The sequence below is a fragment of the Pavona decussata genome, unplaced genomic scaffold (genome assembly GCF_977016875.1).
Source record: "Pavona decussata unplaced genomic scaffold, jaPavDecu1.1 SCAFFOLD_175, whole genome shotgun sequence".
NCBI classification, from domain to species: domain Eukaryota; kingdom Metazoa; phylum Cnidaria; class Anthozoa; order Scleractinia; family Agariciidae; genus Pavona; species Pavona decussata.
In genome coordinates, this window is record NW_028145586.1 from 1,881,921 (window position 1) to 1,895,000 (window position 13,080).

The 13,080-nt window shown below is 41.5% G+C and overlaps 1 protein-coding gene across 1 annotated transcript in view; it reads right to left on the reverse strand.

The window, feature by feature from the left end:
* Nucleotides 1-68: 68 nt before the first annotated feature.
* The window catches only part of LOC146463612 (uncharacterized), a 135,840-nt gene continuing 122,828 nt past the window's right edge, over nucleotides 69-13,080 (reverse strand). The window contains exons 2-4 of the mRNA XM_085084130.1: nucleotides 6,706-7,222; nucleotides 2,646-3,296; nucleotides 69-2,342 (exon numbers count right to left, since the gene is read on the reverse strand). Of these exons, the coding sequence (XP_084940256.1) occupies nucleotides 1,189-2,342; nucleotides 2,646-3,296; nucleotides 6,706-6,970 (2,070 nt within the window). The 5' untranslated portion in view covers nucleotides 6,971-7,222 and the 3' untranslated portion in view covers nucleotides 69-1,188. The remainder of the gene's footprint in view (nucleotides 2,343-2,645; nucleotides 3,297-6,705; nucleotides 7,223-13,080) is intronic.

Sequence of the window (13,080 nt, forward strand, 5' to 3'; positions counted from 1 at the left end):
ATCACCAATTTGCCAAATTTTCGAAGCAGAAACTTCGAACAAAATTTGCTGTTATTCGCATTTTTTAAGCTTTTTTATTTAATTTTAAGCAAAGGAACAATATGATGCGCAAAATAAAAGTATGAATTTCTCAGCTTCCACATCTTCTTGAACAGAAACTTAAGGGGACCCCTCCGCCAAAGAATAGAATTTAGAAAAAAAAAATAAACAGGTTATTTACAGCCTAAGGTCGGTCCGAATATGAAAAAAATGTGCCCTTTTTTTTTCCTATACTGCCCTCACTGCCGGTAAATAAGCTATATTTACCAACTACATCCATAGCAGAGGAAATGAGCTTTAGTTTTTACAGTGTTATAGAAACTGTAATGAAGAAGAGCCTGTTGAGAGTAAACCCTCATATCACATGGTATGGGAAGAGTACTTTGGTTGGTGTTCAAGTATGTTTATGGCAAGATTTTATTCTACTAATACGACACTGAGGCAAATAAAGCAAACCAGTACAATAAGAAAGACCGAGTCTTTCTGTTGTTGGTCCTTTCCAATCTAAATTATTGGTCAAGTGACTAGTTTAAATCCCATCATGGTATTTGTTTTCGTGAGCCAAAAGTTTGAGGTTTGTTAGACTGATATTGCTATTGCAAAGTTCAAAACTACTGTCACTAACTGCTAAGCAATAACAAACTATATTTACCACATTTCGCTTAAGAATTACTTTGGTATTATTAAAAAATTCTTCTTCGTAGTCAAGCTAAAGAAACTACAAGACAAACGCTTAAGAAACATTAATACATATTTAAACCTACTAACACTTAGGAAACAACTGAACAGGTAGAATTATCTAGAACTAAATGAAAGCCGCAAAGCTCAAGGAAAATAATCTCTTTTCTCTTTCTGTGTTACATATGAGAATGCCATAATTGTATCCAACACTTGGATCTACGTCAGTTAATCTGATTCAGTTTTCAATGAGTCAGTAAATCGCTTACACAGAGTAGCTTCTCTTCTTGATTAACAAAACTATTTTAAGCTTAGCATATACATTGCATTCCTATCAGGGCTCTATTTTTTTTTCTTTTTTTTTTTGCGACTGATGGTGAATTCATGCACTACACGTAAGTCATGAATAATTTATGATGTTGATTAAATTTTTTTTGACATATTCTGGAAATAATGTTACAACGTCACGGTTCATACTATGCCATAGCACTTCAGTTTACCCAGTGTGTGGGAACCTATCTGGAAGCCAACACTAATGTCCCCAAACCTGAGCTGTTTAACTGGAAGGAGTGTCTTGTCAGTGAGGAGACCGCTGTCTTCACGCCATACATCGTCATCCTTATCACAGTTACAACCATAGCGGGAGTCTGCACATGAGTTGGTCATCCCGCATGCGCACTTACCACTAACAGATGCACCGCCCCAGTACGTCATCTTAGTAGAATCACGTGACACCCACCATCCATATGGATCGTTGTTGTAAAGTAACCGCGAATTATGACACTCGTACTTGATGAACTGTTCACAGTGTGAAGAGACTCTGGTGAGATTCGCCAGCTGAGAGAGACTCGCTCCTGTGTAACGAATATCACGTGAGTAGCTACCTTGACCGCCCCAACTTTGCCAATGATACACGTGCGTTCTGCTTTCACTGTTGTGACTGATGACTGTCACGCCAACTCCATTCTCGTCACTCATGTCGCAGTACACTGTAAATGGTGCCAGACCTCCTGTGCCATCTGGATCAATGACGTAATTTCCGCTTACACTGCTACCGTATTTCCTTATCACAGAACAGGAAGCAGCATTCACTGGGGAATTGATTTTGACTTTAGCTTCTACTGTTGCCAGTGCGTTAGTCGCTCTACAGGTGTAATATCCCTCGCGAGATTTCTTGATATTTTGAAGAACCAGTGTTCCATTCAATAGAACATGCGAGTCTACAGGAAGTGAAGATTTGCCATCCTTTATCCAGCTGATTGTAGTTCTCAGGTCACTCTCGGCCACACACGGCAGACGGACAGTTAAACCAATCACAGGAGTCACTTCGTGAGGAGGGCGGACTTTGAATCGCAGACGAGAAAATATCGTTAGTTGAGCCAAGGCTGTTGTTGATCCCAGCATATTCTCTGCCTTACAGATGTATGTTCCCCAGTCCTTCTTTGTCACTTTGTTGATCGTTAGGTTTCCTTTCATTACTTCTGTTCTATCTTTTGGCAAACTACCAACTGCCTTGGACCATGTGATACTCGGCTGCGGCTGACCAGTAGCAGTGCAGGCGATAGTGACATTTTTTCCCCACTGTGCTCTCACTTCCTGAGATGACAACAAAATCTGAGGGGCGACTGTCAAAAAAAAATGCAGCATAAAAACATTGGACGATGAATTTAGTATGATCAGATTCATAATAAGGTGAAAGCCTGCAAATGCATGCGGAGCGAGAAAATTGCTACAATAAATGAAAAATATTCGGTTAATCTGAAGCAATGAGATCAAGCGCATTTTAATTAGTGTACCTGTTGTCATTGTAATTCTATTGTAAATTAATGGCGGTATTAAACCAGATCCTAAAGAAACCGTTCTTGGGAAAGAAGTGCGGGCTTGACGGAAATGACTGAGATGAGACAAAAGCATACTGAACAACTTACAATAAACAGTTAGTTTAGCTGTGGCGTTGACGCTTCCCAACAAATTTTCAGCTCTGCACCTGTAAACTCCGTCGTCTCCAGGTCTAACGTCCTTCACAATCAGACCACCACTGGGCTCAATCACGTGACGTCCAGTCGGAAGTGAAGAATTGAGCTTCGACCACGTGACCTTTGGAGGTGGATTACCATCTGCTGTACATTTCAACATGGCTGTTTGACTTAGGTTGGCTGTCGTTCCAACTGGACGCTGCACCAGAGAAGGAGCCGAGATGGACTGGCCCGGCTCACCTTTGGCGCCTTTCATCCCCGGTGGGCCCCTTGTTCCCGTGTGACCAGGTTCGCCCGGCACTCCAAGATCACCTTTTATGCCCATTGGTCCTTGAGGCCCTACTGGTCCATGTTTCCCAGGGGGTCCTTCTGGCCCGGCTCTCCCTGTGGGACCTGGTCTCCCTCGGGTTCCGGGTCTCCCCCGTCGTCCTGTGTCACCCTTTGGTCCTGAGCGGCAGAGCGTTTCATCTCTGGCACAGATTTGGTTTTGCAGCAGACGAAGCTCTTGTTTGATCAGCAGTTTTACTTCAGAAGCTGTTTGGACAGATTGCTGTGAATCATCGGGTGAAGCGCGTTTTTGTCTTGACCAGATGGCTTTATCACCTTGAAAATTTAAAATTAATATTAAAAGTTTTAAACAAACTTATAATATTCTTTAATGCTTATATTGCGCTTTATACATTTAAATATGATCAAAAGCGCATCACAGTAATAAAATTATACATAATGATCTAATAAATAATATATAACGACTATATAAGAATTGAAGAGCGACGACGATTAAAGGAAAAGATAGGAAGTACATGGTCTGCCCGCCTAAAGGAAAGAGCTACTACTGCTTATGCAGTGAAGGATAAAGAGGTGAAGGCCAGCGCCCGTGCAGACAAGCGGAGAAGGCTTAACAACTTAGCAGAAGAAGCTGAAATAGCAGCCAGAAACAACTGCAGCGGTGACCTGTACCAGCTTACTAGAAAGATAGCTGGACAAGGAAGGAACATGACTACCATCAAAGATAGGGAGGGTAAGCGACTTGTAAATGAAGATGAAGTTTTAGAGCGGTGGAGGGAGCACTTTGAGGGAGTTCTGAATGTACCACGGCCCGATATACCACTGCCAGAAATGGGCCAAGCACCTGAAGTCATCACAAGCATAGACACTGGAGACATATCAGTTGCTGAGATCAGGAGAGCTATCCATCGTTTGAAGAATGGCAAGAGTCCGGGAATGGATGCCATCAGTGCTGAGATGCTCAAGTGCTCTGAGAATGATGCTGCGAAACAACTCCACTTACTTTTCAACTCCATCTGGAAAGAACAACGTGTACCAGAAGACTGGAAGAAGTCACTCATAGTGAAAGTGCCGAAGAAAGGGGATCTCACTCAGTGTGATAACTATCGCGGCATATCCTTACTCTCCGTACCAAGTAAAATCTTGTGCAGGATCCTCATTGACAGGGTAAAGAGTGGTGTGGACGAAATGATTAGACAGGAACAGGCAGGATTTCGATCTGGAAGGGGAACCTCTGAGCAGATCTTTGCTTTGCGGAACATCCTAGAGCAGTGCCAGGAATGGCAAGCACCCCTGTACATTAACTTTGTTGACTTTTCAAAGGCCTTTGATTGCATCATCAGAGAGCGACTTTGGGACATTATGGGACAGTATGGCATACCTGACATCTTTATCAGGACTTTCAAGGCACTTTACCATCAGAGCTCAAGCTGTGTTATAGAAGGCGGAAGGTACTCCAGCTGGTTTGAAGTGAAGAGTGGCGTGCGACAAGGGTGTGTGATGTCTGGCTTCATCTTTGTCCTGATCATGGACTGGGTCATGCGGCACACAAACGATAGAAGACGCGGCTTGAGATGGAAGTTTACATCGGTTCTAGAAGACCTGGACTATACTGATGATGTTGCTCTTCTCTCAAGCAGATTTGGTGATCTACAGGATAAGACTGACAGGCTAGTAGACATTGCTGGTATTGTGGGACTCAAGATCAACCCACACAAAACAAAGACGCTTAGAATGAACCACAAATGCACAGACAACATCAAGGTAGAAGGAGAGGGTGTAGACGACGTGAAATCCTTTGTATACCTAGGATCGGTGCTAGACAAACATGGTGGCACACAGGCAGACATCAAGAGGCGACTAGCAGTAGCCAGAAATGCATTTACCAGACTACAGAGCATCTGGAGGTCACAGAGATTCAGCAACAAGACCAAGCTGCGTATCCTGAACTCCAATGTGCTGTCTGTGTTACTGTATGGGGCCGCTATGTGGAGAATAACGACAGTTGATCTCAACAAACTTGATGTATTCCACCGCACATGCCTAAGAAGAGTATTAAGGAGATTTTGGCCCTACCATCTGAGCAACGAAGAGCTATATGAAGCATCAGGGAGCATGCCAGTGTCCACCCTCATACAAGTGAGAAGGTGGCGTTGGATAGGCCACATCTTGAGGAAAAGTCCTAACGACATCTCAAGGACTGCACTAACGTGGGCACCCGAAGGTAAGAGGAAGCGAGGCCGGCCAAGCGAAACGTGGAGACGAACTGTGGAGAAAGAAAGGAATCAGCTGGGTTGGCAGTCATGGGAGGCTGCTGTCGCCTCGGCGGCAGACCGGGATGGGTGGCGCAATCTTCTCGCCGGCCTTAAGAGTCCACGTGGGCCCAAAGAGGATAAGTAAGTAAGTAAGTATATAAGAATTGAAACCCTAATAATACAGTACAACCCCGGTAACTCGAACTCGCATAACTCGAACTCCCCCGCTAACTCGAACAAGTGAGTCTCAATTCACTTATATTTGACCCAACTTTTCAGTCATTTTTACTCGGTCATCTCGAACTCGGATAACTGGAAAACCCCGCTAACTCGAACTCAATTTCGTTTCCCTTCATCAAAATTTACCCTGATAACTCGAATTTCTGGTTCTTATAACTCGCCACGGATGCCCATTGAAATATCCCATTAGCTTTTCTTATCGTGTGATCGAATGCTAACACTAGAACAAAGACTGGAGCAATTTGAATTTAATTAGTGCAACGAACAGATACAAAATGTATTAGTTTCTCGTGAAATAAGTTTAATTTGTACTGTATTGTATACCGAAGTGCTGAAAATCAATAAACTACTAAATAATTATTAACCTGGAAAATTGAATATTTTAATTGACCCCGGGCCGATAACTCGAAACCCTACTAACTCGAACAGTTTTTTCCCCCCGGGGGGGGGGGGGGGTACTTAACGGGGACGTGCGGCCCGATAGGGTATGGTTTTCAGGGTGTTATGTCTTGAACGGGGTATCTATTTCATCACTTTCTGTCTTAAACAGGATGTTGTTACATGACCTAATGGCTAAAACAAGAAACTGGTGTATTCTTATTTCATTCTAGTCTTAAAGAGGGTATGATTTGGGGTTAAATGTCTTAAAAAGGGTCTGAAAATTTTGAATTCTGTCTTGAACGGGATAGGGAAATCAGAAAATTGTGTCTTAAACAGGGTCAGGGTTTGAACGCCCGGGCCGCACCTCCCTACCCAAGCATCTCTTGAGTAACTCCCCCCCCCCCCCCCCCGGAGTTTTTCGTTTCCCTTCAGAGTTCGAGTTCCCGGGGTTCTACTGTATTACAATATATCCATCTTATAAATACTTATAAAGAAAGGAAAAGCTACTATCCAAACTTCTATAACATACTACTGAACGCCTCCTTGAAATAATAAGTCTTTAACATGGTTTTGAAGGTTATGATACGGACATGAATAACGAAGGTAAACGGACACATGTTTACTGAAAATAGAGCCAAGGTTCAAATACTTGAAACGCTATTTTAGCTGAGAGCCACAATTCTCCGAGTTCCTGTTTGAATTAATAGATCCAAAAAGTTTAAATTTCGGGTTACAAATGTTTGCATAACTGTGTGAAAAAGTAAACCGAGTTGAAAGGCAACCAAGAATGCTGACATATTGTGAAATTAAAACGTTTTTAAAATGCCATCGATAGGAGCGAAACGTACCTCTTGTTTCCCGCCAATGACCTTGTGAATGGCTGTCTTTATAATCTTGCCATCTGTCGTAATTCTGCTGTACTTTACGAAGGATTTGTGTTTCCAACTGATCACATGTTATTACTGAGTGTGATATCAGTCGATGATGTTCTTGTATTCTTAGTTCCACGTGAATAAGTGCGATACAACACACAAAAGACAACAGCAGGCCAGACATGGAACTCAAGCTGCGGAATCTGTCTGTACGCTTCTCTTCTTGATCTTGTTTTTTCATTGTTGTCGCGACTGCCACGGAAAACTTCGCAATTGAAATATTTTCTGAAGACTTTTTTGTCTTCTTTGCCGGCCTTCAGACCAGTTCACTGTGGTGTTGTTCGTGCTTAGGATATGTTAGTCCTTTCCTTTCGTGCGAGGTTCACTGATTAACTTCTAAGAATCCACAATATATATCAGATCGTGTTTCTGCTTGTTCTGTAGATTCAGTGTCACAGGAAGTATATCATTTTACTGAGGTCAAACGAGTTCACTGAGAAAGAAAACAACTGTCGGATTACGCTTTTATCACGTCACTGTAAAATATCTGTTGAAATACAACGGTAATTTGTCATTTATGAGCGGTGATATCCCATTCAGAAGTTTGTAGGGTTAAAGGCCGATGGGGTTTTTTCCTTTTACCTTTTACAGTATTTTGAAAAGGTCATCCATCTGTCAATTTTTCAGTTTCAGTTTCCGCTTATCGTGCTGCAAACGTACGGTTGTTACTTTTAAGTCTGTGGATGAAATCATAAAACTTGACCGTAGTGGCGACTTAGCTGTACTTTACAGTAGTACTGGCTCTTACTACTAAGTCTGTCGATATAATCTTAATTTGAAAACCTGGATCACTGTAAAATGTAATTTCAGGGTTCTGGATTAGTCTATCAGCCATGCTATATTTAGTTAATAAACCTCTTCTGGTAGGTGGTATATCGGAGAGTATATACTAAAACAGTGGATAGCGTTCAAGGTGCGCTCTGATTGGCTAGTAAAACTCCGAATATCCTTCGCTATTTACCTCTGAGCAACTCGCGAGTTTCGCGCTCCCTCGCGTGAATTTTGAAAAAAATGGCGTCCCGATTTGCATCCGTGACAAGCGAAGAAATCATCCAAATTAACAACGAAGCAGTCCCTGAAAACACAAAGAAAGCGACTAAATTTTGTTTGGCCGTGTTTAAAGGTAATGGTTTATGTTTTTAACCCGGAGTTTATCGATGAAATACAACGAGAAAGGTTTTGTTTACAAATGCAAATTAATCTTGCGTAACCAAATTTGATGTCACTTGTTCACCTGAGAACCAAAGCTGAATGATATTTTTTACAGAATGGTTTCAACTACAGAAAGAGTTTGCAACTCCATTTGAAGAAATGTCGCCACCAGAACTAAACAAATGTCTTCAGAAATTTAACCTGTCAGCAAGAAAACAAGACGGCAGTTTTTACAACAAAAAATCCCTTACCGCGATCCGAGCCGCGTTGGATCGTCACTTGAGAAGTCCTCCATTTTCCAAGCCATTTTCTATTGTTGGAGACAGTCAATTTAACGACGCAAATACTTCTCTGAGCAATTTTCTGAAAACCCTCAGCAAGAGTGGTCAAATAGCTTCAACAATGCACAAGCAACCTCTGACAAAGGAAGTCGTTGCCAAACTTTATGAAGAAGGCGAGCTCGTCGACATTGATTCACTCCAACCCAACAAAGTGCAGCAAACACCCTGGTTTTTCATCAGTCTGTTCCTTGGAAAGAGAGGTCGTGAAAACCAGCAGATTTTAAAGAAGCACATGCTCGTCTCGAGACAAACACCAAGTGGTGAAAAATATTTCGAGCGCGGAGCAGTGTTGGCGACCAAAAACCACCAAGGTGGCCTCGACGACAAAGAAGACGAGTCAAACGGCAAAATATTCGAAAGACCTGGCTCAAAACGCTGCCCGGTGAAACTCATCGAGAAATACCTGTCACATCTAAATCCCGAGTGCAGCAGTTTATTCCAGAAACCGCGAAGTCCGTGCAAATCGTTTAACCCAGCAAGAGATGCTGTGTGGTACTGCTCGACTCCACTTGGCCACAACATCCTTGATAATATGCTGCGCTTTATGACATCAAGAGCTGGTACAAAAACCAAACCTGACAAACCACTCAATAGGAGCCACCACCGTAACGGTTCTATCTGCTGCCAACATCGAAAGTCGACACATTAAAGCAATAACCGGGCATCAAAGCGAAGCCAGCATCCAGAGTTACTGTGACACTCCAACATTCGAGCAGTTCAAAACAATGTCAAACAAGCTTGGCGGGTTCTTCGATCCGGCCGGAAACGAAAATAACGCTGTCGCGGTCACTCAGACAACTGTTGTTCCTCCTCCCGCTCCTTCAAGCCAACTGCCATCAGCAATCCCAAGTACTTCTGGTGCTGGAAATCAGTTTGTTTTCGAGTCCATTCAAGACGGCTCACAGAATCTTGTACATGGCTTCGTTCCCGGAGGCACCTTCTACAACTGCTGTTTTAATTTCAATGTGAACTTTGGAGATAGCAGCAGGAAATAAAACTTGTAAAAATTAAGGAACAGAACTTGCCGAACGTGCAAAAACCAACGATTTTCACTTTCCTTCACGTGTAGTTTTCCCGTTGTAAATTTCTCGTTCGTTTGATCACCTGATGTATCATGTGACTTTTTGGGGCGCCTTGTTTCAGTCCTTTGCGCGCGGGATTTCCGCCCGAAAATATTGCACTGAATCATGACAGGAATAAATGAATTAAAATCATCTTTTTGTGGTGTATATTATCTCACTGTTTTAGTATATACTAAAACAACTATTCACCTCAGTGTCGGTGGCTAGCGGTGGATATTAATCGAGCCGCGAAGCGGCGAGGTAAATATCCACCACTACCCACCTCTACTTCGGTAAATAGTTGTTAATTATCCGAAAAATGAACAGTTGGCCGAGAAGCGATTAATTTCCGCACGTTCTCATCGGACAAACTACGTCGTGTGGTACAAAATCGCACGGCGATTATCAGACGATACTGCAGTCAACCGCTTTGATAACAGTGTCCCATATTTTTTTACCAGAAATACAAAGAAAGAACTTCACAGTTTAAACTCTCAGTTGTTAAAAGCCAATCCCAGTTTAATAACATCTAGTAGGCTAGTTTGCTTGCATTTATTTTGCTGCAATCACGCCGTGGTCATCACTGGCGGTTTGCCTTTTCCACAATAAAACGTGCCCGTTGCAGAATGGAATTGGAGGGTCATATCAGCCATTACATAGCAAATGTCTTGGTTGCTTTAATTTAATAAAACAATTATTCCACTTTAGGTTGTTCGATATGGAATGATTACGGTCAACTGAACGCTATTCCCTTCATTAACTATATATAATCTCATGTCCAACGCGCGCTAGTGGAATAATTGCCAAAAAGTGACCATTCAATGATAGCTTTTGACCAGGAATCAGGCCTGTTAAAGACGGTGTCTACTTTTGTTGCTGCGCATACGGTCTGCGCCTCTCGAGATAATCGGGTTTCCGCGGCATTGGTTATGCCTGCTAATATAAAGATATTTTTGTGCAGTTTAAAGCTGTGCAGAGAAAGTAGGACTTAAGAAGCATTCGAGCAAATGGTGGCCACGAAAAAAAATTACTTTTCCGTCATATTTTGTGTATTGCTAGGCACTACCAACTTGATAATCATGATGCAGTTTATTTTTGAAAAAAACGCTTTAATTGTGCGAAAGACGGAAAAATACATTTTCACGGCCAGTGGCCTAAAAATAGCCCAAATTGAAGGCAGGATTGCAAGTCACCAAAAGATCACTCGCGTGCTAACGGAAAGAGCGGCTCGTTATATTGACTCTAATCTACTGATTTGGGAAATGTTTACACTTCATCTGAGCTCAACTCCGCTTTCTTAGCGATCGCTTAAAACGGAAACAATCCCACTCAAGACACGCATTTTTTCAAGCTGACAAAAATATAATTTTACCACCAAGTTGCGATCAAATTATTTTCCATGTGCCCAGTGACGAATTGCTCCAGCATTCGAGCTGTGAGTTGTCTAAGAATAGTACTAAAACATGTGTAAAAACCGGAATGGGTTTTAACTTTTACGCCCCGCATGAGTCCTTCGAGTTTTGGGAAATTCTCAGAGGTCTGTAAATAATCACGTTGTTTTAAAATTACAGTTTATGGTCTTTACGGGGTCTTCGCGTCCGAACGAGTTTCAGTTTTCTTGTCACAGCGTCTTATGGACGACAAAATGAAAACGATTAAACAACAAAATAACTTACCTATCACAATAAATACCTGCAATTCAGGGGCACCCAACGGATCGTTTCGGTAAATTATCTGTTCGGAAGGTCCTTAATCCCCTACAATTTTCTTAAGGGAATTTTCACCTCGAACGTTCGTGATATGGGAAATTTAAGTCCTAGTGTTTTCGGATAGATAAAAATGTCGTTTCGGATACCGAAAAAAGGTCAGCTAAGATTTTCGGAAAGGAAATATTTAAGACCTAAGGTTTTCGGGAAATGGACAAAAATGCCCTAGTAATTTCGAAAAGACTCAAGTTCCCCTAGAATGACCGAACAGATAAAAATATTATAGGGCGGCCTGAAATGAACCTACAGAGCTTTAAAGGCACTCCAGATAGCCTAAAATTGCGTTTCAAAGGATTTGAGAGAAAACTGCCGTTGGGTGCCCCTGCCAATTGACTTTCGAAGTGCTATCAAAATATCGTCGGCCATTTCTGAGGTTCAAGCGAGTCACGCACAAATTCACCGGCAAGCCCAAAACCTGACGAAGACATATCTTCACAAGATCTCTTTCTTTGATTAAATCAAATATTTCTATTTTAATTATCTGGATTATAAGTCATCGACGTCGAAGAAATTTGAAATGATCAACCCCAAAGCACGGTTGATACTTGCCTGTTGTGTGACCAACAAATCTCAACGCAGCGGGGTGTAGTAGGGGCAAGCCTGCCGTGACAATTTTTAAACAAAAAATAAGAAATGATAAGTAAAAAAACCTTTCTTTTCTTTATGGATAGTGTCAAAAAATGAATCTTTTAAAATTAAATCGTCCATCATTTCTTGATATGATTAGAAAACAATGTATCAATTGAGTGACGTTGTTCCCTGGGGGAGGGGGACAGATGATAATGATAATCTTTTATTTGTGCTTTTTTTTTTAATGTACATAGTTGATTCTTACAATCTTGTAGTGGTAATACATAGAATTAAATTAATTATTAGTTAAAATAATGTGCAAGCAAGGAAGCTAAATGAATCATTTGGTTATCTTGTTAGCTCCCTGGCTAATTTAGGTTCTAGATGGCAGGCAAAAAAGGCAAAAAAGAAAAAAAAATGAAAAAGCAAAAGGAAGGAAGAACTTATTAATTGTAAAATGTTAACTTATGTTACGAGGTCAGCATAAAAGAAAATTAGTCCATTTGTTGTTCTGGCAGTAAATAACGTATAATTTGTTTCGGAAAAGCAGACACACTTTGTATGAGTTTTTTTAAAGCAGTTGGAAGGTCTTTTCAAATATTGGTTGCCATGAAGGAGATTAATTGTTTACCTTCCATCCGCAACCTTCTGCTTCAAACAGAGCACTTTCCTGGTACTTACACTCGGTGAACTACCACTTTATTGCAGTCACGTACTGTTTTATTACTCAAGTTACCAATCTAACCACCTCTTCCAGGTAACGTTATGTATACTCTAATGAATTCACTGATGCGATGACACATCCATAGTTTACACTAACAACCGCGTCGCACAGGACGTTTTTTCTTCCGTCTAAAATTGTGGCAGTAGTAGTTATAGAAATGAGGCAATCCTTTAACTTTGCTTCATGTCCTTATTGATAAAAAGACAATAACTAGTGCCATTCAGAAAGCTAACACCTCGTGCTCGAGTATAGGCGGCGCAACTTCGACTATTTTAATAGGTGGCCTAGGGAGTGGCTTACGATTGTCTGGTTGTCCTGTGGTCGTCCTCTGCCGTAACATAAAGTGCACCGTGAAAAGGAGAAATACCTTAAACAAACGCTTTTCAATCGTAGGGCACTAAATAGAGTTACATGTCAATGGCTATCTGTGAATGATGACACTTCAATTACTAACAGTTCAGTTAGCTAAAAAGAAAAGATCACTCCTGAAAAGTACACTTCTTACCAAAGGCGACAATTCTCTGAATGTATGGTACTTTCTTTCTTACTGTAATGTCGGCCGTTGGGATATCAAAGTGCTCACAGATGTCCCTAAGCATTTGAATTGCAAATTTCGACAACTTTGAGTTCGCAATAAGTTCGCAAACGTTATGATTGTCAAAGCAGATTGGGTGCAC